Genomic DNA, 26,923 nt, shown 5'->3' on the forward strand with positions numbered 1-26,923 from the left:
AGAAAACCACTTAATTTAGTAATGCAAAAACAGTGTTCTTAAGTTTTTGTGAACTGGCACTCATTGAAAAATATTTATTTTAACTGACATTTATTAGTTTTGCAGTTGCGTTGGAGTTTGATATCACTAGCTTTGAACACACTTTGTTGTGTTTCTTGTCAATCAAAAGAAGTGAAAAGGGCAGTGGTGCTTTCCTCAAACTCATAGTTTAGTGTTAGTCAAAAAGGTGTTACAGTGGCACAGTGTTGAGTAAGTTAAACCAAATATCCCTTTCCTCGTCAGAGAGTTACAATTTATCTTGGGGGATTCCCAGGTATTCTCAGATCAGATAAAATATATAATCTCTCTTCTATGTGACCTAAATTGTCCTGGGGATATCATTACCGAGTACCTGAATTATCTCAGTTTGTTTCTTTCAACAGTTATCTCAGTCAGTTCCATTGAGCAGTTTAACACTAAGGTTCTCCCCAGTGAACTCTAGCGTGTTCTGCAGGGGTGAGCCCATCAATCCAATGGAAAAATGTCATTGCAGTCTCTTGCCTTCAGTTTCTCCCTTTCAGTCATTACCCAGAGCCCATGACCATAGATGAGAATGGGAATACAAATTGTGTTGTAAACGTAGAACTTTGTCTGCACCTCGGTCCACAACTTCATAAATTTCAGAGCTGGTAGGACAGCAAATACTATACAAGTTCACAAGCCACTAAGGACAGGGCAATAGCTCTCTCCATCTCACCTGCTCTTTTCCAGGAGAGACAAATGACCTTGTATTTAGATCTTCTCTTCCTCGTCCCACTTCACACTCGCCATTGTGCATCGGAGGATATGGTAAGATAAGGTAAGTAAACGATTATTTGAAAGCAACAGATGTGCCACCTATATTAGACAGCAGGGTGTTCATAGGTTTACTGATGTCAGGAACTTCTACCCATTTGGGAATGAGTGTGAAATAAATTATTTTTGTCAAACTCACCTGCCAGAAGTAAATCCAATCCCAAGCTCCTGTATCGGATTCTATAGCTTGTCTGTTTTGTATGCATTATGGAGTTTCCCTTTAACCTTGAGACAGTGTTTAGGGCTTATTATACAGAAAATAAACACAATAAAAATGTCTTTGGAGGTTTAAAAAGTCATTTAGATTTTCAAGGGATGATTAAAATAAAATTTTAATGAAAGAAGGAGTGATGTTTTAATATTGCATGGTTGCATAATTTAACAAAATGTCACGTTTCTTCAATTTCTCATGGAGACATTGTGGAAGAATACTTGAAAAAGGGAAAATGAGAAATAGTTTGAGAGATTAGGTTTGACACAGTAATAAAAGCAATTCAGTAGCCAATTCCTCCGAGTACCAATTGTACAGTTTTAAAATAGGTTGACCGCACAAGATTTTTTAAAATCTATTTTTCTTGCACAGAATTTTGTGGATTGTGGGGTTGAAAGAAGGCCATATGCAGACAGATAACACAATCTGGGATTAAGAGGCCTCTCATTTTATCTGTGTGACACATGACGCTCCCTCAGGGATTGTCATCATCTCTCAGTCAGTCTAGACCATGGTGACTGCACTGCCTTAGGACAGGAGCCGGAGCAGCTGTCTTCAGGTCAGTAGGTTGCTCTGTGCGGGATATGCAGATTGTCATTTATCGTAGTTTCAAATTATTGCCATGTTTTTTTATTTTTACTTTTCTATTATAGTTTTGCCTTTCTTTGCCAATGCTTTTCTTTCTTCTGTATTATTTTTACTACGATTGAATGATATCAGTGTTTTACTGACCTGTATGGGAGAAAAACATTCAGTAACACTGTTAAGATGTAAGAGAATGGGCTGTTTTGTATAGAAAATACAATGTATTGAACAGATGAGGACTGAGACACCTAATAATGTCTTTATTAAGCTTTTAGCACAGAGGGAGGCAGTCTGAGACTAAGCAGTGTTTTTTTCTTAAACAGCTGTGAAATAGAGAAGAGAAATGTTTGTAGTACTCATGCTTGGACTTTAGTCCTAGCATTAGTCCACATCTGCTTAACGTTGCAGAATTTTAAAGATGCTGACTTCTGATCATTGCCTGTAATCCTATTTTATTCTTTTGGTGTTTGTGTTTGCAATTGAGCAGTCAGCGTTTAACACACACATGAAGGTGGATGGGATTTGCCATTTTTTGCACTACATTCCCATTTTAAACCTGTTACATTCTTTACAGTGTGTTATTTCCAGAACATGCTGGTTAAGCAGCATCATTTTGTTGCAGGAGTGTTCTGGAGAGGCTGTTGACATGACAATAACTTCTCAGGGCAATTCAGTAGTACAGTTTAATAGACATTTAAATTAACAAGACTTGTTCTGTTCTTTTTTCATTTCACATATGCATGTATACCCTGATATTATTTTAACTGGTTGAGTCTTTTTCGTCAGAAGAATGATGTCTGGTAAACAAGCACAATTGTGCCTGTAGATGCTGTGTGCACATAAATTGGCTTTATGATTACTGGCTCATAATAATGGCCTCACATCAGTCTTATCTCATCATGAGGTGCTTCACTCAGCCGTGTCGTATGGAAGTGCAGTCATGCGGGGAAGAGCCTTTCTTTTTTATTGTAGTTCAGTCTTATATAACAGCATTTCAACAAGTATGTTAGAGGCAGTAAGTGGGATACAGTGCTCATATATGTAACTGGTGCTGTGTTGCAGTAGTGACAAGCTATTAGTCACCCATCTGTGATATTATGGTCGATTTGTAATGCTGCATGTGGTACAGAATATTTCCAAATATCATTTGTTTACATCTAAGGAAGAAGGATGGAGCATGTTAAACAAACCAGCTATGCTGTTGTTTATAACCAGGTAAAGAACTGCAAGGGGCAGCATGTCTTTCAGTGCTTCCACTATGTCTAATTTCCGTTGTTGTCACAGGCTGTGAGGGCTGCAGGGGCTGGAATTTGTGAAAAAGTTCGCAGTACCAGGTATGTGAAATTGAAAATTGGGTCTGCAGTACCCATATTTGATGGTAAAAGAGCTAATGAAGATTTTTATGAAGGCATTAAATTGCGCAAAGTCTTTGAGTAAGCGATAAAAATCAAACTATTTCAAGGAAATATGAACCTGGCGGGCGTGTCAAATAGTTTCCTTAATCAGTGAGAAAGTAAATCAAGGTTTACTGGATAGAGCTGGCGAATAGGTACTGCCAGATAATTCTGCATGTTTCTTTTAAGCTACTGTATAAAAGAGCTTGCACTGTGTCATCACATAACAAACATCACTGACTGTTTTTGTTGCTTCTGACACTCACTGGTTCTTTGAGAATATGAATATTTACCTGGTAAGTCTGCTGTCTGCTGCAGTTTGCTATCTTTATTAATTACTATCTGTATTATATATCCGTTAAAATTCATGGCTTCTATTTAACTAGTTGTGTGGCACTGAAGGTTTGTTTTCATTTCCATTCCACATCTGTGCTATGCCAGGGGGTTTGGAGTCAGAAGGGAAGCCCAGTGTGGGCATTGCTGTGCTGTTTCCATGGTCCTGAGGCTCATGAGAAGGCTCTGTATGGGTCCTTGTGCTGCTTAGGGCTGTAGTTAAGGCGCCAGACCAGCAGTATGTGCTGATGAATGAGAGGAGGCCATTCGGCCCATCTAGGTCATTTGGTTGCTGGTGACAAATTGATCTGAGGCCATCATGCAGCACAGGTTTGCCACATAACCTTTCGATAAAAGAAGCCATGTTATCTGTATTTTCCTTACACTTTTGCGAAACATTTGGTTTGCTGATGTGGTTGTCTTTGGCATTCATCTTTGCTGTACTGCTTAGTGAACATCTTGTATTGGTTGATTTGGCTCTCCAGGTTTCATCAGATTGTAGACCAGGCTCATGCCAGTTTTGCAACAGCCAATTACTGCACCTGAATTACAAGAAAAAGGAAAATCAGAAATGAATAAGTTAATCTATAAGGCAATCTATTAACACTGCAGTGGGGCCGCTGTGCCCTTTGCTGCAGCAGGCCTGTTTTCCTGGCCCTGCCAGTTTGTTTACAGGGTTACCTAGAGCCTGTCAGCTCCAGCTGACTCCCAGCTATTCTGATCTGCCAAGGAAGTATTCCCACACAGTTTGACGCCATCCACTATGGCGGCCCCGACTTGAGTTCCCTGCCCCTCGAAGCCCCTCACGGAGGCTGCTGCACATTTATAGAACACCTTTCCTTTGCGCTATCCTCAGAGGAAAAGGACAGCACCCAGAATAAACATCATAATTGTAATCACACAAGCAGGAGTATTAACTGGACAGCTTTACCCTGAAGAGCAGTTCTGGAAGCAGGGAGAGCTAACTTTTCTCTACTTGAGCGATGTGCATCAGCAATTGGTGAGTGGATACCTTTTGGTCACTCGTTATGTAGCTGTTGAGCATTTTAATCTAGCTTAAACTGGTCGATTCCTTGAAATACACATGATGTTGGGTGATTATTTCGATTGTGGTTTGCCTCGTAACATTGTAATCAAAGGAGACCTTTCCTGCGACTGCAGTGATATTCTGTTAGTAGCCACACAGGGGCCCAGTGTCCCAGTAGTGGTCAGCAAACCCTGGTGAGGTACAGGTGTTTTAAATCCCCGTGTGCCCATCCTTTAGTGTGACAGGTGCAGTTGACATGGACCCATGTCTAACTGTACCTGATTCCCACAGAGGTTTAAGAGTGGCTCGGATAGACTTCCAAAGTCTAAGCAGTGATACAGAAAGAGAAGAAAGAATTCCAGTTTTTGAAATCAACAAGGATTCAGATCCCACTTCTTGCTGTCAGGAATGGACTTGAAAATATTAGTATTCAAAACAGTTTATATTGGTACCCATTTATACTTCTGTGCATTTTCCTGAAGCAGTTTTAGGTAAGTATCTTGGTCAAAGCAGCTCATTCACTTCACTCGTGTTCAAGTATATTGAATTATTTTATTGATTCAATTTATACTGTAGTTCTAGTGCATTTGAAGGTCATTCTGTTGTAAACCCTCCACACAGCCAGTCTAGTTGACATCCGAGCTGTTGTCCAACCTAGGACAGGGAGACATTATAATCTATTGTCCAATGTTTTGTGCATTTCATTTTGTTTTGTTTTTTGTCATTTTATGTTAGGACAGGGAGCTGAGGTACTGCTCACTCAAGATTCAGCTCAATGATCAGTACTTTGAATACTTCTGATATGGAAGTTACCAGAGACTGGCATATCTCATTCTCCGAAGGAATTTAACAGCAGTTCTGATTAAGTTTTTAACATTTAACATTAAAACTTCTCTATTTTAAAAAATATTGATAAGTTAGAGTAAACAGTTTTAGATTTTAAGTTCAACAACAGTATTGATAGTTGCTATAATACTAGAATTGATAGTATTCATATTATTATACACTATTCATATTAGTATGTAATACATACAGTAAAAACTATCAAATATATTTATATAAAAAGTAAATATAAATATGTAGCAATATTACATGAATGCCTTATTTTCCAAACGAAAACATAATACAAGTGACTAAGTAAGGTCTGACATCGCAACTGGTGCTGCAGTGATGAATTGGAAATCTATTTTTAAACATTTCATATTGAGGTCAGTGGATCTATCTCGCTGTTACATACTTATACCAATATGTCACCAGCCAATGCTGTCACATGAAAAATAAACACGCCATCAAAAGGTCTTTATTTCTAGCCTGTTTAATGGGTAAGACAGCAGTGATGGAAGCCTTTAGAAATCACCAACATTTATTTCCATTTTGTTAGTTCCCTTGCATTGATTTCAAAGAGCTGTGAACAACATAACAGCTCTGCCTGAACCCATGGTTGGTGGTGACAGAGAAATCCCTGGAGGATGGTACTGACAGTCTGAACAATGTGCCAAGCCACTGGCGTTAAAGAGGTCTCTCTAAAAGCTTTTAATGGCATTCTAGGAACAATGCCCTATGGAGCAATGCCACTCCAACCAAATTCCCTCCACTGTACATGTTCGTTCAAGTGCAGTTCCAGATTCTCCAATTTCAGTTTTTTTCAATCAAATAAGTCAATTCTAATTCAAATCTAATTCCCTGTCAATTTTTAATCTGGAATTTCAGTTCTCCCTCCTGTCCAATGAAATATTTTTTTTTCATTAAACGAATAGGGATGCTCACAACAATCATTTACATGTGCACACCTCAGAAAACACAAAATGAAGTGCACAAAACATTGGACTGTAATTATAATGTCTCAAAAAAGAACCAAGTCTTGGATTATCTTATTGGTTATAATTAAGGATAAACACACCAAAAAAATGAAATTCTAACTTTAATTTTTTAATCTAAAATGTAGACATTCATGATCTATATTCTAATGTAATAAAATCGGAGAAACTGTATGACAATGTAACTAGCTTTCATTCACACCGAGAGGACTGTCTTCATGTTTGCATATTACACCAGTTTCCCTCTTTGTCACCTTCACTGTGCTCTCAGTAATCAAAGACTGTAGATAAAATAGCAGAATAGTGTAGAAAGTCAGCCTTAGTTACAGGGCATATTTAAGTAGAATTTAAAGATATATTGAATATTCAACATTTGTTGGGTATTTTAGATATATTTATATATAATCATAAGTTACATTTTTAAAAGTAATTTTAAAGGTACTGTGGCACTTTACATAAAGACAACGTTTAATTTATAGGCCGAAGTTCAATGTCAAATGGCAATAACAAAATGGTATTACTGCACACATCATCCAGAACAGGGTTAATCACACAATTAGGGCTCTTTGTTACCCATCCAATCCAAATAAATAAATATAAATTGTAAATAAAATTAACTTTGTCAGTCAGTCCCCTCCGCAGCATGATGCCCTGGCATGTTTGCCTGACCAAAAGATGTGTCTACACAGCAAGGGTTGTACCATTCATGCCAGTGGAGTATTAATGAGAGATAGAAACACTGTAGCTGAGGCTTGTTTACATAGTCAGTAATCTGATCAGCTCAATATAAATAGTGCCAGACAGACCCTGTGACACTCTAGCCACTGCAATCTGTCAATCCAGTCAATCTGATTAGGCCTTCTGAAGGCCTGTCGGCTGGAGTACAGTCATACTCACACAAAAAGCAGACTTCTTAGCCCCCTTAGGAGCTAAAGAATTAATCCAGCATTATCTAGAGGCTGAGGATACTGGCAAGAATAGAGTGTCATGAGGAATTGGTGCCCCCTTTCAGGGTCTCTTCATGTAAACTGCAGTGAAGTTTGAGAAAGAAGGAGCATGTCTTTGCAAATATAGACTGAGATCTATGATAGTTATCATGTCTGTCAGCAACCAGAGCTGTGCTAATCAATCTACCAATGGTGAGATAACAGCAGGTTAACATAACAACAGTAGGATAACACCATTGTTCTCCAACAGACTTCTGGGAAATGAAGTCCAGGTACAGTTTTCTAGGGAATGTAGTCCACACACCAGTTACCAGGTGTGTTTCACTTCACAACAGGTTCACACAAAGGTGTGACAGGTTTTATCTGTTTTGACACAAATAGGTCAGAGCAGTTATCAGTGTGGATCTCACCAAGTTAAATATTTTCATTTCAGTACCTTATCTGCCTAATAGCTGATAAATAGATAAAAGTAAATAGATAAAACAACAGAATAGTGTAGAAAGTCAGTCTTAGTTACTGTGCAGATTTAAGTAGGATTTAAAGATATCTTGAATATTCAACATGTTGGGTATTTTATATATTTATATTTAATCATAAATTTAATTTTAAAAAGGACAATTACATGTACTTAACAAAAATACATGTAGTTAACAATAAATAGTTTTGTATTGCAGTTACAGTACATGTTCCAAATAGAAATATATCTGTAGCTAAATATAATAACCTTGCTTCATGCACAATTGTTGTAATGTAACTACACTGTAATTACATTGTAGATAATGAACCTATATCACGTGTTTCCCAATATTCTGATTTTGTGCCATTTCTCTAAAGCATATAGATAGGAGCTAGCTAGGGGTTGAGGTCTGTCTTCAGGAAGTTCTAAGTTTCAGGGAGCTAATAAACTCCCCCAGTCACTTTTCACTCACACCCAATCTGACCAGCATGTGTAGAAACTTCTCTTCCTCCCTCCTCTGCATCTCAGTTTACGACTGTGGTTTTTCTAATTTCTCAAGAGAGAGATTTCATCTGCCAAACATTTTGACCATACTGTAAAACGACACTGAGAAAAATTATCCTGCAAAGGAGTTCTTGTGTTTATGGCAACCAAAAGAAGACAAACTTCCTCTTTCCTACCACACTGCACACAGTCGGTCAGTCGGCTGCCAAATACAGTTAAATATATTAGCGCTGTTTATCAAAGTTTCATGGTGCACTGCCTCAAATAACATTATTTAACCAAAGGAAAAATAAACACAGAAAATAAAAATATGTGATAGAACTAAACAAAAAAAAGGGTATGGAGTTAGTGTAATAAATAAAAAACACTTTAAATACAAAAATAAATCAAAGATCTCATCGGAAATATTTTAGCTATATCATATAAATTAATTTTAGACTATCCTCCTAAGGAGCCTTCTGTATAAATGTAGGCAGAACATGTTCCTCTTCTCATTTCACCTCTGACGGCCACGACCACACTAATCTCTCCGTCTGTGTTCTCAAAGACGGTTTTCCGAACTCATACATCAGAAAGACCACCGAAACTAAAATTATTCTGCAGTTAGGATCACACATTCTCCCTTCCCTTAACGACAGATTACTGTTCTTTAAAATTTTCTCCATTCATTGGAAGTTTCATTTCACACCTCTCTGCACCCATTCTGACTTCACACCTCTTGATTGGCCTCTCTTTCTGTCCCCTGCTCCCGCCTCTCACTCCTCCTCCCTCCCAACCTTTGTTCTCCCGCTACTTTACCTTTGCCTACTGCCCTGTCTCTCTCACACCTGAAGAAGGCTCCACGGCCGAAACGTTGTGTTCTCTTTCTTCTTTTTTTCAGCATGGAATAAACCTATTACTTGTTCCTTTGCAGCCTACGCATGCTGACGCAGCTACCCACCTGAACTACATGTTCCTCTATGACTAATTTAAAGTCTTGTACTAATTTGACCCTTTTTATGACTGGTCCAGAAACCTACAGTACGAGCAGTCAGGGCCCAAGCGATAATTGGGTGGTTAATAACACTGTACACAGATACATCTATAAAATATTTGCAAAAAGGGATGCTTCTCCATTGAATAATCAAACTTTATCCCATCCCTTTATATAATATTTTCTCAGCTGAATAACAAAAATGGTTTTGCTGCAAAGGACCACTTATACACATGTAACTGCATAAATGTTTCAAACCAGTGGCTTGTAAAGATGAAATTGAGCAATAAAATATTTCATTATGGGAGCTTTAGACTTTACTTAGACCATGTGGTTTGAAAATGCATTCATTTAATTATAATGATGACTTTATTTTGGCAGGCTAAGTCTGCAATGTTATTGAAGTGGAACCCCAAGTCATTTAAAATTTGTGAACATACAGCTGTTGCGTTTTAATCTTTTAGTTTACCTTCTCTTCTTCATGTGTTGCTCATTTTGAGTTGTCATAAAATACGCTGGGATTATTTTTTGAAGCTCCTGACAGAGTTCAAAGCTGGTCTGTTTAGCATCAAAAGAGAGGCTGCTTTTTCACATGAGGGAAAGGATTCCAGGCTGCTACATACGTGCTGAACCCAGAGGACACGCTGACAATCATGCCTGGAATGAGGTTGAGGGCTAGCCTGAAATTTGATGTATCTGATACACTCTACCTCCTCTCCCAGGCTGCTGGAGTACAGTCCAAATCCTTTGTCCAACGGCCCCTTTAAACACTGCTGTTTTAATAGTATTTAATAGTCTTCCTGAGTGAAAGGCACATAAAAGGCTGCACCTTGAATCCATAGCCAAGAGCTAAGCAACCTACCCCTTCCCAATTGATTCCACTGCAGTACTTTTATGCAGCCATTACTGTAGTTTCATATTAATCTCTAGAGTAGTTGAGGTAAGTTTGGTTGCTATTTTCTAAGCTATGTCTATGAACTCCATGTGTCTTGGTTTTTGGTTTTGGACACTAGAACTTAACACAGTCATCTAGAAGTGGTCTGTCTAGGGAAGTTTTAGCAGAACCTCTTGTGGCTTGTACTGTTGGTTGCAGAAAAAGCTGTGTTGTTCAGAGCTGGCAAGGGAGAGAGAGCCTGTCTCCTGCACTGAGACCAATTCCTTATTGGGAAACATCTTTCTGCTCTGCCTGGGGAGCACAGTCAAACAGAGCATTGGAAAAACCGTTACGTTCTGCAACCTCAATCTGAACTCATGACAACTGCTCTGAACTGTTCCACCTTCTGTATGTATTTAAAATCTATGCATTTTTTTCTGAGCACTTCGCTATTGTTTTTAAAACCACTTGTAATTTTGTCTTCCCAGTTCTACTTGTTAAACGCGATCATTTCGTACAGTCTTGTGGTATAAGTTGACAAGTTGTGCGTGTCAGTGGGCTCCAGCCCTGACAGGATGGGGAATGAGAGCAGCGCAGAGGAGAGGCGGGTAGGTGTCTCCTGGAATCTCCCTTCGGAATCAAGAAGTGCATGAGCTTGCAGATACTGTAGGTGACCCTTTAAACAGGTCGCTTTAGCTCAGTTAACTCAGCGCTGCTAACAGAAGCACAACATGCATGAGACTACTAACAGCTGCATAATCTAATAAACTACAGGAAAACTGATCTCAGTCTAAGAAGATGTTTGATACTATTTAAAACGAACTCTTCAGCGTTTATGCATTGCTGGCTATGGGAGTCTGGATTAGAACATACAATATTTAAAGATTGTGAAACACTGAACCTCGATCTTTATCCAACCTTGGACATATTATAGGTTGAAATAGGTAAGTAAAAAGTAGTGTTGGTACTGTACATTCTACAAACAGTCCCGTTGTTAAAAGTGGAAATTTTGTTATGGATCAGATAAGAATCTGACAATGCTTCAAAAAGTTCAGTTTTTGTTTCTTTTCTACAAATATTTATTTTACTCGGCTGTCGTCACAACCATTGCTTGCATTGTATAAATAACCATTTTCCATTTCCATGGTACAAAGTAAAAATGCCTCCTCCATTGACTGTATTTTTTATAAGTTTAATTTTTTCCATTGATGTCCTATAGTTTTATTTTTTGTGACATAGTCATCTGTAAAGACAATTAAAACTCCTTATACTGTACATTCCAACGTATCTTCACATTTAAACCATGGAATATCAGTTTTCTTGTTCTGTGAACATAGGAAATGCAAATTAAAATACTATAAGTAGTCTCAGGACCCTTTAAGGAGGGAGTTAAGTGGGTAATTTGTGGGCAGATCTGTGTCTTTAGGTATTTTTCAGGTGAGCAGCTGATCAAGAGGAAAAAAATAGGAAGAAATTCCATGGAAGTCACCAGCTGCCTGAGTAATGAATTCCTTTCCTCCTCTGGCAGTTGATCTGCAACATACAACTCTGGACTATTTTAATCAGATTTTTTTTTTGTACTTAGCTGTTTTTAATGTTACAAAAATGTAAATGTTGAGTATTTGTCACAGCATTTTTTACCACTGCATCCTTCTACAGTCACAGACAGAACTCCCATTCCGTCGTGTTAATTTGTGCCTTTTCTTTTAGTCAGAAGGTGCGAACACAGAAACAGTGGTTTTATTTCCCCCTAATGAGGACTTGGAGAGGAAGGTATTGTACAGCTATTGTGAGGCTGTGGCTTTGTGCATGGCTAGGGACTGTGGAACCTGGCTTTCTGTTAACCCACACAGCATTTAATTTGAGGCTGACGTCTCCATCAAGTCCCTTATTTGTTTCTAATTATTTTCACTCAAATGCTGTGCTGGTTGTGTTTGGCATTCCTGGACGTTCTGAAAATCTGTTTTCACGATGTCATGTACTGTATATGCTGCCAACATACTAAACAATTCTAGGGCATCGTTAAGTACATTTATTTAAATTCATAATTTAAAGTTTCTGAAGCTGGGGTTTGACCCATTTTCTTTGCTGTACAGACTTTAAAGACCTTAAAGACCCTTGAACTAATTAGAAACTTTCTATTCACTGGAAGAACAAGCTGAGAGATTAGAAAAATAATTTGAGGCTTTGTCTCTTTGTTCATGTTTGATGTGTAATATGAAAACACCTCTCTTTGTCCAGCTGTCAAAGAGTTCCAGCAGGGTTCCCCGATAACCCCCTCTCCCTCTGTTTTGTGGAACTCAGCCCTGTTTTTTCCCTCTTTTGCTACACAGAGAGTGGCATGCAGTGTGCTGGGTTGTGGCTGGGGGTTTGGATTATTTCCATCATCTTTGGCATCTACCCTTTGATCACATGACTTTTGTTAGAATCATCTTCTTGGGAACACCCTTTATTTTAGCTGGCCTTGCTGCCTTATTTACAAAGGTCACACCTCAGAGAAATGTTAGAGAGGGTGTTGTTGCTTGCTTAAATTTGAGGATTTACGTTAATTAAAAAACTAGTAGATGGCTAGTAGTACATACAGTTGCAGTGCATTGTGGGTTGGGACGAGGGTGAAGCAGAGATTCCCATCTTCCTGATCCATCCCCTCCAAGCCAAGCTGCCAATGCTTATTTTCTCTATACTTGCTCTGGAAAGGAGGAGTGTCCTGAAAAATGCAGATGCTGCCAGGAAATTCTTGGTTTTCACACATGCCTTCTGCACATTCACAATATTGTAAAAGAATGAATAATGTTGAACCAAACAAGTCTTTATCTTCTAAATAGGCTAAGTTTTGATTACTGTATTTTGTTTTTCTGTGTATTGATGTTAACTCTGTGGATATCTCTATGTTGTTCCTGACTAACTGAGAAGCAAATGAGAGAGGATAGGGAGGGAACGCTTTTGCAGTCATATCTTACTGTGTGCGGCAGGGAGCTGGGTTATAGGGCTGCATAGAGTTGGTGTGTGTGTGTGTAAGGCAAGCAGCGTCTCTGTGTCATGAAAATGCAGACCTCCAGGCTCAGCTGTGTTTGACCAGGTTGGCAATCCCGTCTGAAACCTGATCCCTAGACGCTATGGGGGTGACCTTTGGCCTAATTCCCAGAATTCACCTGCAATGGGATTGTAGTATAGCCGTTTCTTGGTGCAGGAAGTGGCTGAGCTCCAGAGTGTGGCAGTGAGAGAGGGAAAGAGAGACAAGCAACTCTCTGAAGAGTTTGCGGAGAAGTTACAGTACCGTATTTGCTGGCTCACTCACTTGGCAGTGAAGGTAAGGCCATTTCAAAAGGCTAAGCCTGAGCCCAGGCTTCAATTCCAGCTACACAAATATTTCATCTCTGAAATGAAAGTATGGGGGCTGTATCAATATTCCAGGAAAGTAACAGAATATGCTAGGGCATGTTGTAACTGCCAGTTAAAATGACCTAACTCAATCTGCTGCAGCGCTGATTTCCTTCTGGGTAGGTTGTGGAGCTACTGATTGTTTTTGGAAGGTCTTGTTTTTTCAGGATCCTTTAACTAAACCTAGGTAAGTCTGCAAAGTTTTTTTCACAGCACAGACTCTTTATCCTGGCCAGCTAGAGTTTTCCACAGAGTAGGTAACAGCTGCCTTTCTCGCTGTATCCTAACACAGTGACTGCTGTAGCTAGGGATGGACAGCTGTAAGCAGACAGAATAGTTTAGGTCTGCTTAATTAGCTGTTAATGTTTAGAGGAGATGACTGGTAAAAGACGGTGAGGTGACAGTTATTATAATGCATGCAAATTGGAAGCTTTCACTGTTGATTTCATGGTATTCTTTGGATTTTGTGTAACCATGTCTTTTTTTCTGATATTAATCTGAAGTATTCACCTACTATGAGAGACTTTTTAAACCCTGTTTTTACGTGAAGGTTCTTATCATAATTTAATCTCCTGTAATGACATATTTAATTTATTTATATTCCAATGAAGTAAATCACTTCAGGCCTGGGTTTCTCTGGGTGGTCATGTTGCCTTTTCTCATAAGTTCAAAAACTTTGAATGGAATCATGTCTTTGATTTCTAGGAAGCCTGCAAATACAATATAGTGGTCATTAGACGTTAAAAGCAAGACAGTATCTGCTGTGATGACATTTTAGAATGCGTCTGTTGATCTTTTTATTCTAATCCAGGGTAGTTATCGGCAATATTTTTAGAAAGCAGATGGAAATGATGTAACTTGAAATTATTCAGTAGCCTCTGACAGAGGTTTTCTGGAATTGAGAGGTAGCCAACAGAGTCTTGGTGTATTACAGGCCAAGGGGGAGTGCAAATGTCTATTTTAAGTCAGACACACCAGCACCTATTCTGTGACAGTCAGCTTGCATTGATTGTCAGAATTTAGAGCCAGAGTAGTTCAGACAAAGATAATATAACCACAAGGGTATTATTCCAAGACATGTACCAAGAAGGTTGAAGATTCAACCACAGGTCTGATAACATGTAATGATTAATATAGATTCCTCTTCTTCGTTCACCTTTCAGTTCATGTTAAGTAATCCCCAAGAGAGCTTTGCACACTTACTTCCAAGATAAGGTGGATTTGTATCATGTATCGGTAGATGTTCCCCTCATTCCCTTCTCTACAGGACTGCAACACAGACAGCTAAACCAGAAGCACAAGCTTTCATGACTCACATAGGCAGAACACAGAGAGACAGTTTTAACAGTGGCCTATTTTCTGACAGCTTAGATGAAACGTGACACCACAGCCTGTTCAATGGAGGAATACAGACTCTGTGTTTTGTTTGTTCTGCCATAATGTATCTGCATAGTTATAACTCAGTACCCTGTTTGTTTTGTATGCATCCAGGCATGGTTTTGTATTGTCCGCCTGTATTTAGGCTTTTTAATAAGTGTCATTTTAATTTATGATTTTATGTCACTGCCCTGCAGTGTTGACAGAGTATCCAATGTTTCATGGCAAATGCTTAATGGCACTGGGACACCCTAAGTGCGCTGATGTCATTCAGTTGTAATCTGAGATGAAACAGTAAAGTCTGTCCATTCATTTGCAAGACTTTGTTTTCAGGTTTTAAACAGGAACAGACTAGATCTCTGTCGCTAAGTCAGTGATAGGTTCAGATACATGAATAGTGCAATTCATTTGAAAAGCACTAGGTTTCATCAATATGAGTTTTAGTCCTGCACGTCATTTTGTTGCTATCTGGAGGAATATGATGTGAAAGACTGATGGACTCTGGCATGCTGAAGTACCTTGGTACTGCAGTCCCCAAAAGTGCCAACTTAGTGGGATTTAATTGCTCTGTGCTGATAGTCTGTCTTGAACACGGCAGTTTGCCATATCTTGGAAATAAAATTTAAATTCCAGATATTTACTCACAGTCCAGCTACAGACTGGATCACTGGATGTAGACCACCCTCTGACTGCAATGCTTGTGTTGTCTCATTGCTCAGGTCACCCCCAACCCTCATGTCCAGAGTGAGAGTGATAGTGTTATAGAGCAGAGAGGGACAGAAGACAACAGGGGGAGCCAAGTTGGATCTCCCCCCACACAGCTGGGACACGAGGCACAGGATATCCCACAGATCAGCGAGCCTGAGAGGACCCCGGTTTCGGCAGACTCACTCCTCCTTGCGACAGAGCAGCGCACTGAATTCTACCCCTGGGACAGCACACAGCCTGTGAGGTAGGACACTAGTCTGTAATTTCTCTCAGGACTCCTTCTGCCTGTTTGGTTTTATGCTGAGTGTGTTTCATTACTCATTTATGAGCGTTTTCCAGAATTATATATGAATTTCACTTGATTTCTTAGTTTCCTGATCTGCGATGGTCTCTAAATATTATTTTGTTTATTTATTATGTCATAATTCGTTTGCTTTATAAACACATTTTTTAATTAACTGTGTAAAGTAAGATTGCCTGTTACATTTTTACTTATAATTGAATCACATGTTGAATTGCCTTTCGCTGCAGTTCATATACATGGTTATTCAGCAGGCTGTACTACAGGACTGTGAAATATATCAGCAGTCATGAATCACAGATGAGTTTAGTTCACTATAGGAGAGGAATAAGATCTGCTTACCTAATGCATTAGGATAGCAAGATAGTTTCTGCATAAGAGAAAAAGGACTTAATAATATCATGTTAAGAATGAGAGATCCACTAAAACATAGTGCCCTTTCATATAGGTTTCCCAAAGACTGCACATTTTGCAAAAGAAAGAATGTATTTCATTAATGTTTTAGATTGCGATTAAATAGTGGGTGGGTAAGGCTTTTCATTCATAACTGAGGAGTTGTGGGTTTAAGTCCCTGCTGCAGACACTTCTGTACCATTGAGCGACTTGCTCCAGTCCTACCAGGTGTATAAATGAGGATTAGGATTGATGGGGGCTAATCCCTCTGATGGGCTGGCGTCCCATCCAGGAAAGATAACATGCTCTGTAGACCGCTTACAGAAACCGCTATTACAGAAACCAGGACGAGATCTGGCTGAAGCACTGGTTTACCTTTACCTTTCAGTAAAATCCAGTAGAGCTAAGCCACTCTTTACCTTCAGGCTGGCAAGAATTATATTTATTTGGCAGCTTTCAGATATCACTAATGTATTAACAAATTGTAAAGTTGAATGTTCTCAGAGGACTGGTCCCTGAAATGCTGTCTGTCCCAGGAAGTGCAGCAGTAGTATTATGGTAGAACAATTCTCCCGAGAAGGAGCTTTGTGCAGGCTCTCAGCAGTTTGAACACTGTAGAAAAATTAATAACACTAGCAATAACTAGAAGACTCCACGAAGCAACAAAAATAGAAGAAAAATAATGATAGCCCCATTTTGATACTGTAGTGAGCTAACCACACACCTGAGCCTGATAATAAAGTATGATATTGAGGAGCTCTCACTAACCGACTGCAGCCCTGGAGTTGAGACCTACTGCACTGGTCACATGAGGGAGAGTGGCTAGGAAGTCTCTCATGACCAGGTTTCTTAAAAAGCAAAAAGAAAGTGCTTTAATTGACAAGCCATTCAACTTGCCATTGTTTGCTGACAATGTAGACAAAACCTTTGGTTGCAAAAAACATGTCCTTTTATGTCTCCTGTTTACTTCATCAACAAGCACTGAACTTTTTCTTTCTTTCATTACTCCTCATTACATTCTGCACAGAAATAATTTATCTCATAAAGAAAAAGCCTGATGACTTTACTGACTCTTCTGTAATTCTGTCTATTCTGTAATTCAGTCAAGTAAGAACTCAAACAATGAGGCCAAAATTTTGCTGAAACCTAAAGTAAAAGATTGTTTTTCATACCACATTCAAAGTGAAATTTCCATAATAAAGACCAGTCCTTAATCTTTTCCCATGAAGAGACTCAGTTTATCCCCAAGGAACTTTCCAATTTTTGGGGGGGAGAGAGGAGGGAAGTTCAAACTTCTGGCATTAAGGGCAAGTCTGCCTTCATGGGACACTGATGTCAGACAGGGACTTTCTCATACTCTCAGTGGATTGGTATGAGGGTTGCACTTGGGGAAACAAAACAGTTGACGCCTTTGAATTTACTTCTGCACTAAGTTTTTTTCCAGTTGATCTCTGACCTGATGTTGCTGAGGGATTGGAATATGTCTGTGTTTGAACTCTCTGTCCTGCCCTGGCTTTTCTCTTGATGTGCAGAGATTTGCACTCAGCTCAGCTGCCACACAATGCTAAGACACAGCATAGTCCATCTCTTTACATTAATACTGCTCTAGTTCTTGCTCTTACTGATCTATTGAACATTAAGACATTATGTTCCACTGGGTGTTGCGGTGGTTCTGTGGCTAAGGATCTGCACCTGTGGCTGGAAGGTTGCTGGTTTGTATCCTGTGGCCGGCAGAGGAATCCCATTCTGTTGGGCCTCTGAGCAAGGCCCTTAACCCCAACCGCTCCAGGGGCGCTGTGTACAGTAAATGGCTGACCTTGTGCTCTGGCCCCAAGCTTCTCTCCCTGTCTGTGTGTCTCATGGAGAGCAAAGTTGGGGTATGAGAAGAGACAAATTCCTACTGCAAGAAATTGTATATGGCCAAAAAAGTGATCTTATCTTATTCACTTTACAAGAAACTAGTTGTTGCTGTAGCATAGCGAAGCATTTCACAGATCTTTATATTTTCATTTTATTGTTTGCCCCATCTCATTTCAAACTTTTTATGAACAAAATAGAAGTAAAGACTGAAAACGAAGTAATGAAATGAAACAGAAGTAAAGACACATTAGGCTACAGAAGTGTGTAGTGTTACTGAGCTGAGGTCACTTTGTGAGTAACTGTTATGTGTGTGTGACAGTGCTGCAGCAGAGACAGGGTCAGTGGACAGTAGGGGGATGAAGAATGAGCCAGTGACAGCTGGCACACTCAGTGCTGCTAACCCCCTGCTGGCTGGGCTTCAGCAACATGAGGACTTGCGCCCTCCTGTGCTGGGGTTACAACAGAGGTACTGCAGTGTGGGAGAGTGCCCAGTGTATGTGTCTGAGTATGGGCAGATGGTTTGCAGTGTGTCTCTGATGCATGTGCAGCACAACTTGATGTTGTGAAACGCATTGTTTTTATGTAGCTCATTCAGAGATCATGACAGCTGTAACTGTAGTCCCAAATCATCACACCATAAAAAAGGAATGAGGCATTCTCAGCAGTGGATATTCCTTCAGAGCTTTTAACAGTGTGTTTGCTTGAGTTGTTTTCTGAGGCCTGTCATCTCCAGAGCCCATGCGTCCTGTTTCATTGATTCATTGTGAGCATCTGAGAGAACACGACCTGTTTGTCTTGTCTTTTATGAGGTAGTTTGTCTGCTGTGTGTGTGTGCAGCATGTGACAATGATTAACTTAATAAAATTATTAAGTTATAATTTTATAACTTAATAATTTCTTACACGTATATAAAGCTTTTCTGGACACTCCACTCAAAGTGCTTTACAAGTAATGGGGACTCCCCTCCACCACCACCAATGTGCAGCCCCACCTGGGTGATGTGATGACAGCCATAGTTCACCAGTACTTTCACTACACATCAGCTATCAGTGGGGAGGAAAACAGAGTGATGAAACCAGTTCATAGATGGGAATTATTAGGGGTCCATGATTGGTAAAGGCCAGTGGGAAATTTGGCCAGGACACCAGGGTTACACCTCTACTCTTTTCAAGAAACACCCTGGCATTTTTAATGACCACAGAGAATCAGGATGGTTTTATGTCTCATCCGTAGGACACACGTTTTTATATTATAGTGTTCCTGACCCCCTACTGGCCCGTCTAACACCTCTTCCAGCACTCTAGCTTTTCCAGGTGGTCTCCCATCCAGGTACTGCCCAGGCTCACACTTGCTGAGCTTTAGTGGATTGCCAGTTGTGAGTTGCAGGGTGATATGGCTGTTGGTGATAATTCTCTCTGTCTTTCAAAGCCTCATCATCCACATGTAATATAAAACAGAAAAACAATGCTTGCGTTAAAGACATCAGTCTTCGCTCAGTATGTCACCTGCATTTTCTCATCGTACATTAAGTGAACTATACATTTTTGATTATAAATTAAAAGGAATGCATGGGACTGAAGCTTGGTCAAGGTATGGCAAAACAAAAAAAAATAGTCCTTTGATGAGTGCAAAGTCACCAGCGAGTGCCTGGACCCTTCAAGATAGAAGTTGTGATTGAAACAGATTAATATTTCCTGGCAGAAAGTGGAATCTGTGTAAATATTGTGTTGTTCTCTATGAAAAGAGGAAAAGAGATCAGAGGGAGTCTGAGAATGGGAGGGCACTCCATAATGCTGCATTCAATCCATGAGCTTCACAGCTTATTTTATAAAAAGCATTCTGTTAGATCTGTTTCAATGACCGCCTTCTGATGACAAACAAAGCAATGTTTTGTAAGTCTTTTGTGACTTAAACAATGAAGACCAGGAACTACAGAGGAATATTTAATGCAAAAGGGAATTGTTTTCCTCCTAGTAAAATATTTAGGTTATCAATGAATCATTTTGTACACATAGAATACGATATGGTTTCTTGATGCTTCACCTCTCTAATATATTATCTGATCTCAGGAAAGTGAGGTATTCAGATAAATGATGCAGCATGTTGTAACTTGCATCACACGCCTTGATTTGCTTGTATTATGGGTGGTTTTGTTATTCATGCTCAGCTCAGAATGTGTTGAAAGGCTGGCAGTCTGTAGAAAGCTCTAGATTTTATTACCTTCAGATCTTGTTCTTTTTTGAAGGGTGTGCCTTATATCAAAGTATGCAGACTGGCAAGGTTAATAATATTCACGTATCTCTGAGGGCAAAGTTTGTGCTGTGAGTGTAAACTGTTCCAGAGCATGCAGTGTTTTTTCTAACCCTGGTGTTTAGGTGTCATTTTTGTTTTTGTTAAGTAAAATGCAAGGACCGTTATAAACACATTTTCATTTCTTGTTTAATTCTCTGAGACTTGATTTAATTTAGACTTAAATGTTTTTAATACAAAATATTTTAAATAATATACTCCAATAAAGGATGCAGCTAAACTCCTTTGAACAAACAGTTATGTTTTTTGTATCTAAAATACAAATGTTTTTGGCTCCACAGAAACTGCTTATAATAATCTGATGAAGGAGAATCTTGTATGTGGTATAAAATAGAGCAAGATCCCTGCAATAGTATTCCAGCAATATTCTTGGAGCACTTCTCCTCACATATAATGAAATTAATCATGGGTACAAATTTGCCAAGTGAAGAGATACAGTCTCTTTTGCTTCAGTGTATTTGGTTTGTGCTTTTTGTTTTGTAGTGTACTGTATGTGTGTGCTGTTGTCAGCCAGACTGGGTTTTCCTGCTTGAATATGATTAGAAAGGAGGTGGCTTTGTGCAGAGGATGCATGCTGTGCACTGTTTTCTATTTTTTGCTCCTCACAGCATGGATACGCAATGCAGAGTGGCCATTGTTATTATTCAGCAGTCGTGGCACATTCTAATGCATTTAAATTAATTTCCACTGTTGGCAGCCCTATCACAGACAGCGCTAGAAGCCCAGCTCCTGCCTCCACAAACAGCAGTCCTGCACTCTCTCCCTCTGCTCTCCTGGACAGAGAGCTGGCTGAGGCATTTCAGGAATGCGAAGCACAAGTGGGATTGCTCCTCATGCCTGGTCCCCCTAATCCCACGCTCTCGCACGAGATAGACAAATGTATGTCTGTGCCACTGCCTGAAGACTCAGATGAGGAAATCACGATTGTAACAGGCTGTCAAGACGGCGTTTTTCCACATCCTCCAGCAGACGGAAATTTGTATAAAGGTGACCCTGGGAAAGACTTTGTGAAAGCAACTGCCAGGGAAGAGGGAGAGACCAATTTTTCCAGTTTCAAAGAATATTTAACAGGCATCACAGCTGCTAAGGAAGATGGACAGGAGTGCAAAAAAGAAGAAGAAAAAGCTGATAAAAACACAAGGCAGACGGAGTTTAACTCCCAAGACCCTGATTGTGCTCAGGAAGCTTTGCCACTAGCATTGACAAAGTCATTAGGTTTCTATGAACAGCTGAGCAGCAAGGGACAGCCAAACATCTGCTCCTCGCCTCCTGCTTCAGAGAATGGGGATCGTCTTACTGCTCAAGAGAGAGCACCTGACCTGGTCCTGCCCACTCTGCAGCACAGCGAGCAGACAGATGCAACAAGAGGCACAGATGGCTGGAGCAACCCGATATTAGGAGGTGAAACCCTAAACTTGAATCACCCTGAAACAGGAGGTGCAGAAAATGGGAAATATGTGACCATGGCATCTACCAAGGCCCTGATTGATAAGACTCAGATCATGAATGACCAGGCTTTTATCAGTGAAAACGCAGATAGTGGGAATAGCCTTTGTCAAAGAGGATTGGTGGAACCAAATTTATTTGAAGAGGTGTTACCAGCAACTAGCCCTGAAGTTTCAGAAATTAAGAAGGAGGAAGGAGGAATCTCCTGGGTGCTGGAAAATGAGAATGGCAATTCATCTGAAACTGGAACAGAGCACAGAGAGTGTAAAGGCACACAGGGGAAATCTGAATTCAACACTGAGTTTACAGCTAAATCCTTAAACGCTTTATTGAGTTGTGAAGTAATTGGATCACTTTCAGCTACAGAGGAGCTAACTGTGTTCTCAGCATCCACAACAGAAGCAGATGTGCACCTGAGTTATAGTGTAAAACTACAACAAGCATCTGCTAAAGAAGAAGAAAATAGCGCACAGATAAACACTTCAGGAACTGCTGCTTGCACATATGCTGCAGAGTACACCTCAGGCATGGAATCAAAAACAGAAGGATTTTTTCCTGGGTTACATTCACAAAATGTAAGTTTTGGCGTTAAAAATCCAAATGCAGATATTATAGAAAAAAGAGAAATGAACAAAACTGGTAGTAAAGAAGACAGAGAAGATGTGAGTTTCTGCAAAGGCCTAGGAGCTGCTGACAGTGTGATATCAGAAATAGAAAGTGCAGAGCGTGTAGATGACCTCACCCGAGAACAGAATGATTCCACACCTACAGGCGATGCAGTCCCATCAGATTATCTTGACACTTTGTCAAGCGACTCTGTTAAAGGAGCTGTGCATCCCCAGAGCTGCACAGACAAAGTACGCCCACAGAATGCTTGTGATGCGACTCCTTTCCGAGCAAATCTTCTTGTGCCAGGTTTTGGAAATGATACTTGCGATGCCGAGGAAAAATTACAGAAAGAGCCATTAAAGCACTTTGAAAAGAACGCAAGCACTGAGCCTGCCCAATTTCTGCCTCCTCCTGCTCCTAGAGCAGCTGCTACGGGATCTCAGACTATCCATCTTGCTGCGGACATGAGCATTAGCGTTAGTGCTCAGACAGGTCTCAATCAAGACAATATTTCCTCAGGACTGGCATCAACCTCCAAGATAGTGGAAAATCAAAGGGCATCTACAAGCTTTTCTGAAGACAGCCACAAACATGGACTTGAGTTTCCTCAGTATCTTGAAACTCACCAACTCACAGAAGGCCAGAGAGAAAGAGAAGATCTAGGACTGCCACAACAGGAGCACATGCTTCTGACTACCCCTTTTGAAACTGCTGATCCTGAAACACAGAAGTCTTTGGAACCGAGTTCTCAGACAGAATACTCCACAAAAAATCAGGAAAACATGCAGGAATGTGGTGTAAATGACTCTTTCAAAAGGACTGTTGCAACTGATGCAGAAAGCCTTGCGACAAACAGCAAAGACCCCTCTTCTATTCCAGGTAGTGCCTCATTACCACCGCTAACTGTCCATGAATACTTGCACCACCCAGTCTGTGAAAGCAGCTTTAACTATCATGAACTTTATAGTGATAAAAACGTACTGCTAACAGCAGAGAAATTGGTTAACGGAAAAACTGAACAAAAAGGACTATGCTCAAATGTTAACAAAGAAGAACCGAAGACTGAACCAGAACGGGTGTCATTATCCGGGCCAGGAATGGTCCCAAATCAAGTAAAGCTTTCATCTGAGAAATCGCCAGACGGTAAGATTGAATCCATGTATCCATCTCAGCCTGGTAAAAGGGTAGAAGGGAATGACGTAGATACTCTGCCAGTGGTCACTACAGGAACTAACAAAAAACATTCAGACACAATTGTTGAAATGAGTAATGAGCCCCAGGGAGGTGTAAATACAGCATGCATGGTCAAGCAGAAAGAAATAAATACCGGTGAAAGGAATGTGAATAAGTCACAGAATGGGACACAGCTCTTTTCTTCAGAGGTACAAATGGAATCAAATCTGATCAGGCAGAGTTCAGTGGGATTAGTTGACAGTAATAGGCAGCAAGAAACATGTCCAGATGAAATGCTGGGAAACGTCTGTGAGCCAAACTTGGCCAAGGCTGAAACGGAACTCTCTGTGTTATATTTAACTGCTGCCGAGGCTCCCAAATTGTCTGCATATGACACGTGCTTAAGTGAAACCCTAGACAGGATTGAGAGCAGTTTCACAACACAGCTATCTTCAGGAACAGGGAATGACAACAGAACCCAGAGCACTTCGATGCAGAAATCATTGGAAATGCAGGAGGGCACCTCCGGTCTACACACTTCTGCTCCCCTTTTATCACTATTTGCGTCATTAAGCACAGGTGATAAAATGAGCAATTCAACACCAGTCTCTTTTAATGCTGTTGCTGAAAATGATGCCATTTTAAATGATGGTGTGCTTGAAACCCTTCCTTGTCAAAATATTCAATGTAGTCAAGATCAACACCAGCAAGTCCTGGCCTTTTTAAATGATGATGGCAAAAGCACTACAGACGAGACAGAACATTGTGTTGCTGTTAAAGGAGACTCTAGGAGTGACACCATCCCATTGAGTAGCAGTATATGGATTCCAGCTAAGACTACTGAAATGCATGCAGAAACCCTGGCCAGAAGTAATGAAGAGGATGTATTGCAAAAGGACAGCACTTCTCCAGCTTTGTCAAAATATGAGGCACATCCCAGCTTAGATGATAAGAAGGAATTCCCTCATTTTTCTAAAGGTGTCCCTTCAGAGAATCTGAAAAGTGTCTGTGAACCTGCCTATCCCACAATCAGTCTCAAAATATCAAGCAATGGACAACTGGAGGCATATAAAACTCACAATTCAGGAGAGAACACTGATTTCCAAACCCCTGATGTTGAATCAGAATCAGCTCAACCAGCCATAACTATTAAAAGTGGTGCTTCTGAAACAATCAAAGTCAGTGCTGAAGAAACCCCAGCTGAGAGCAAAACCAGTCATCCCCCAGTCCAAATCATTTCACACCAGCTTCAGAACAACATCAGTTCATCTGCTGAAAATGAAACAGCTTCTTTTTTCAGCGGGCAATCCATTGCCTCCAATGAGTCATCTCCTCTATCAGATAACAATTTGGAATCTAGTGACACCATAATGCTGTATGCAAAACCTATATCATCTAGGAATGATCAATTGTTTGATGTCAGTAGCCTTGAACTGGAGAAGGATCTGTGCTCAGTGGCAAGGAAAAATCAATCTGACCTCCAGCCTCTCACTGAAAACATAGAATTACAAGAGAGGATTCTGGCATTAAAGTATGACACAAAAGAGAATGAATGTGGTCAAAGCCTTTGTGAACATATTGAGTCAGAAGATGTTCATGATGACAACAATCAAGGTGACATTTCCATCTCAGAGGTACTGCTGAATTTACAAGATAGGCAAGACTGCCTGGAGGTTTCAAAGCAACATGAGACTTTATTGGAATTCGGATATGTTGCTAAACAAACAGACTCAGAATCAAATGAATGTAGCAGAGAGTTGCAATCCTGTAAAATCCAAATTGCACAGCAGAATGTTAATGTACAATTCACTGTTCTTGAATCTGTTCAGGCCAGTCAAGTAGGAAAGGAAATGCTTTCTTTAAGCTTTGCTAATGACACTAAAGAGAGTGTTCACATTGGTTCCCCTGCTGCCAAAGAAGCTATTTCAGGAGGATACAGTAGTGTGTCAGAGGACATAAAACTCAGTTCAGACTTCAATGTTTCAGCTCTGCTGACATATCCTACAGAGGAGGAGCTGAAAGCTGGAAGCTTTGTCCACAAACTTGAAGAGAAAAGTTGTGAGTTCCAACTTCAAACTGCAGATCCTGTCATATTAAACCAAGACCAAGAGTGTGAGAAAATACCATTGTCAGTTTTCAGTGATGAAAAGCAGCAGGGTTTAGGGTATTCTCATGAAATATCTGTGATAGACAATACACAATACACTCTAGACAATACTGGAGACATACAGAAAACTGGTTCTCTTGAAGACCCAAGTGGCCTTTTTAAAAACAGTAACAGCTCACAATACAGTTCAAAAGACTTAGTGCAAACACAAAGAAGGAATGGGAGCATCTGTGTTGATGCACAGGAAATTGTCAAAGAGGCTCCAGAGGCTCTCGTTATTCCAGGAACATCAGCAGAAACTCAAGACTCTAGTCATTCTATGAACAGTTTCCCACATATATGTCAAGCTACACCTTTCCTTGTAGAGACAGTTGATAATACTGAACAACACAGCTTCCCATATCATGAAGCCGCCAGATTGATCCAATCTACTCCTGAAAATAGTGAGTTTCCATGTATGGAGGCTCAGGATAGCAGTCAATCAGAGGTGAAAGATGACTCTCATTGGCCACCTGAAAGCAAACTGACAGGGGCTGCATCTGAAACTAGCTTGTTCAAAGACAAACTGTCCAGTGAGGAAGATGCACAACTTAAAACAGTGAGCACTAAGGACACCAAAAAGCAGAAAGCCTGCACAGCGATTAGTATGACCCCATTCCCTGAAGTTAATACACAAGACCTTATCATCTCACAGGACACAATGGATCAAGTGTTTCAACTGCCGGAGAGAGTCTCGCATAGTATCTCAATTCCTGAAAAACAGCAGGATGTTACCAGTGAAAAAGATGGCCTGGAACAGGGTTCAGAGAGTCATATTATTAGCAAGCAAGAGAAGCAGCTCACAGATTCTGCAGGAGACAGTGAAGCTGTCCCTTTAAGTTCTGATGTATCAAACAACTCTGACTTGCCAAGGCTCATAGAGACCCTGGTCCAAGATGAAACCCAATTGTCTCTGGGCCTTCCTGCTGGTGAGAAGAACCTCTCTGCTGCCAGTAAACTATCACCTCTTGGGCTCCAGGGAGATGGAGTTGAAGAGGCAGCACACACAGAATCCTGCCACTCTGATAAACACCTGGAGAGGGAACAAAACTGTATGGAGCAGGAGAATGTTACAACTCTGACTCCGTCTGTTGCACCTCCACATGAACTCACTGAGAGCCCACTCATGTCAAACAGAAATAGCGACCAGACTCTGACAGGTAAAGAATCTACGCCAGATGTCCCGCAGGAGTGTGGACACTTTGCATTTCTGTCTGGGCTGCAGGACAGGATGGATGGTGCAGCACTCAGGTACACCTTCAT

At 40.3% G+C, this 26,923-nt stretch overlaps 1 protein-coding gene across 6 annotated transcripts in view; it reads left to right on the forward strand.

Moving 5' to 3' along the window:
• Positions 1-4,143: 4,143 nt before the first annotated feature.
• The window catches only part of tacc2 (transforming, acidic coiled-coil containing protein 2), a 72,614-nt gene continuing 49,834 nt past the window's right edge, over positions 4,144-26,923 (forward strand). The window contains exons 1-6 of one of the 6 annotated variants that reach the window (XM_069189036.1): positions 4,163-4,357; positions 10,445-10,564; positions 11,667-11,729; positions 15,434-15,666; positions 18,296-18,442; positions 20,984-26,911. In XM_069189036.1, coding sequence (XP_069045137.1) covers positions 10,532-10,564; positions 11,667-11,729; positions 15,434-15,666; positions 18,296-18,442; positions 20,984-26,911 — 6,404 coding nt within the window. In that variant the 5' untranslated portion in view covers positions 4,163-4,357; positions 10,445-10,531. Of the gene's footprint in view, positions 4,358-10,444; positions 10,565-11,666; positions 11,730-15,433; positions 15,667-18,295; positions 18,443-20,983; positions 26,912-26,923 lie in introns of all 6 variants that reach the window. The other 5 variants (XM_069189037.1, XM_015346765.2, XM_069189038.1 and 2 more) reach the window with 5 other exon arrangements.

This window comes from Lepisosteus oculatus, chromosome 4 (assembly GCF_040954835.1).
Source record: "Lepisosteus oculatus isolate fLepOcu1 chromosome 4, fLepOcu1.hap2, whole genome shotgun sequence".
Classification (NCBI taxonomy): domain Eukaryota; kingdom Metazoa; phylum Chordata; class Actinopteri; order Semionotiformes; family Lepisosteidae; genus Lepisosteus; species Lepisosteus oculatus.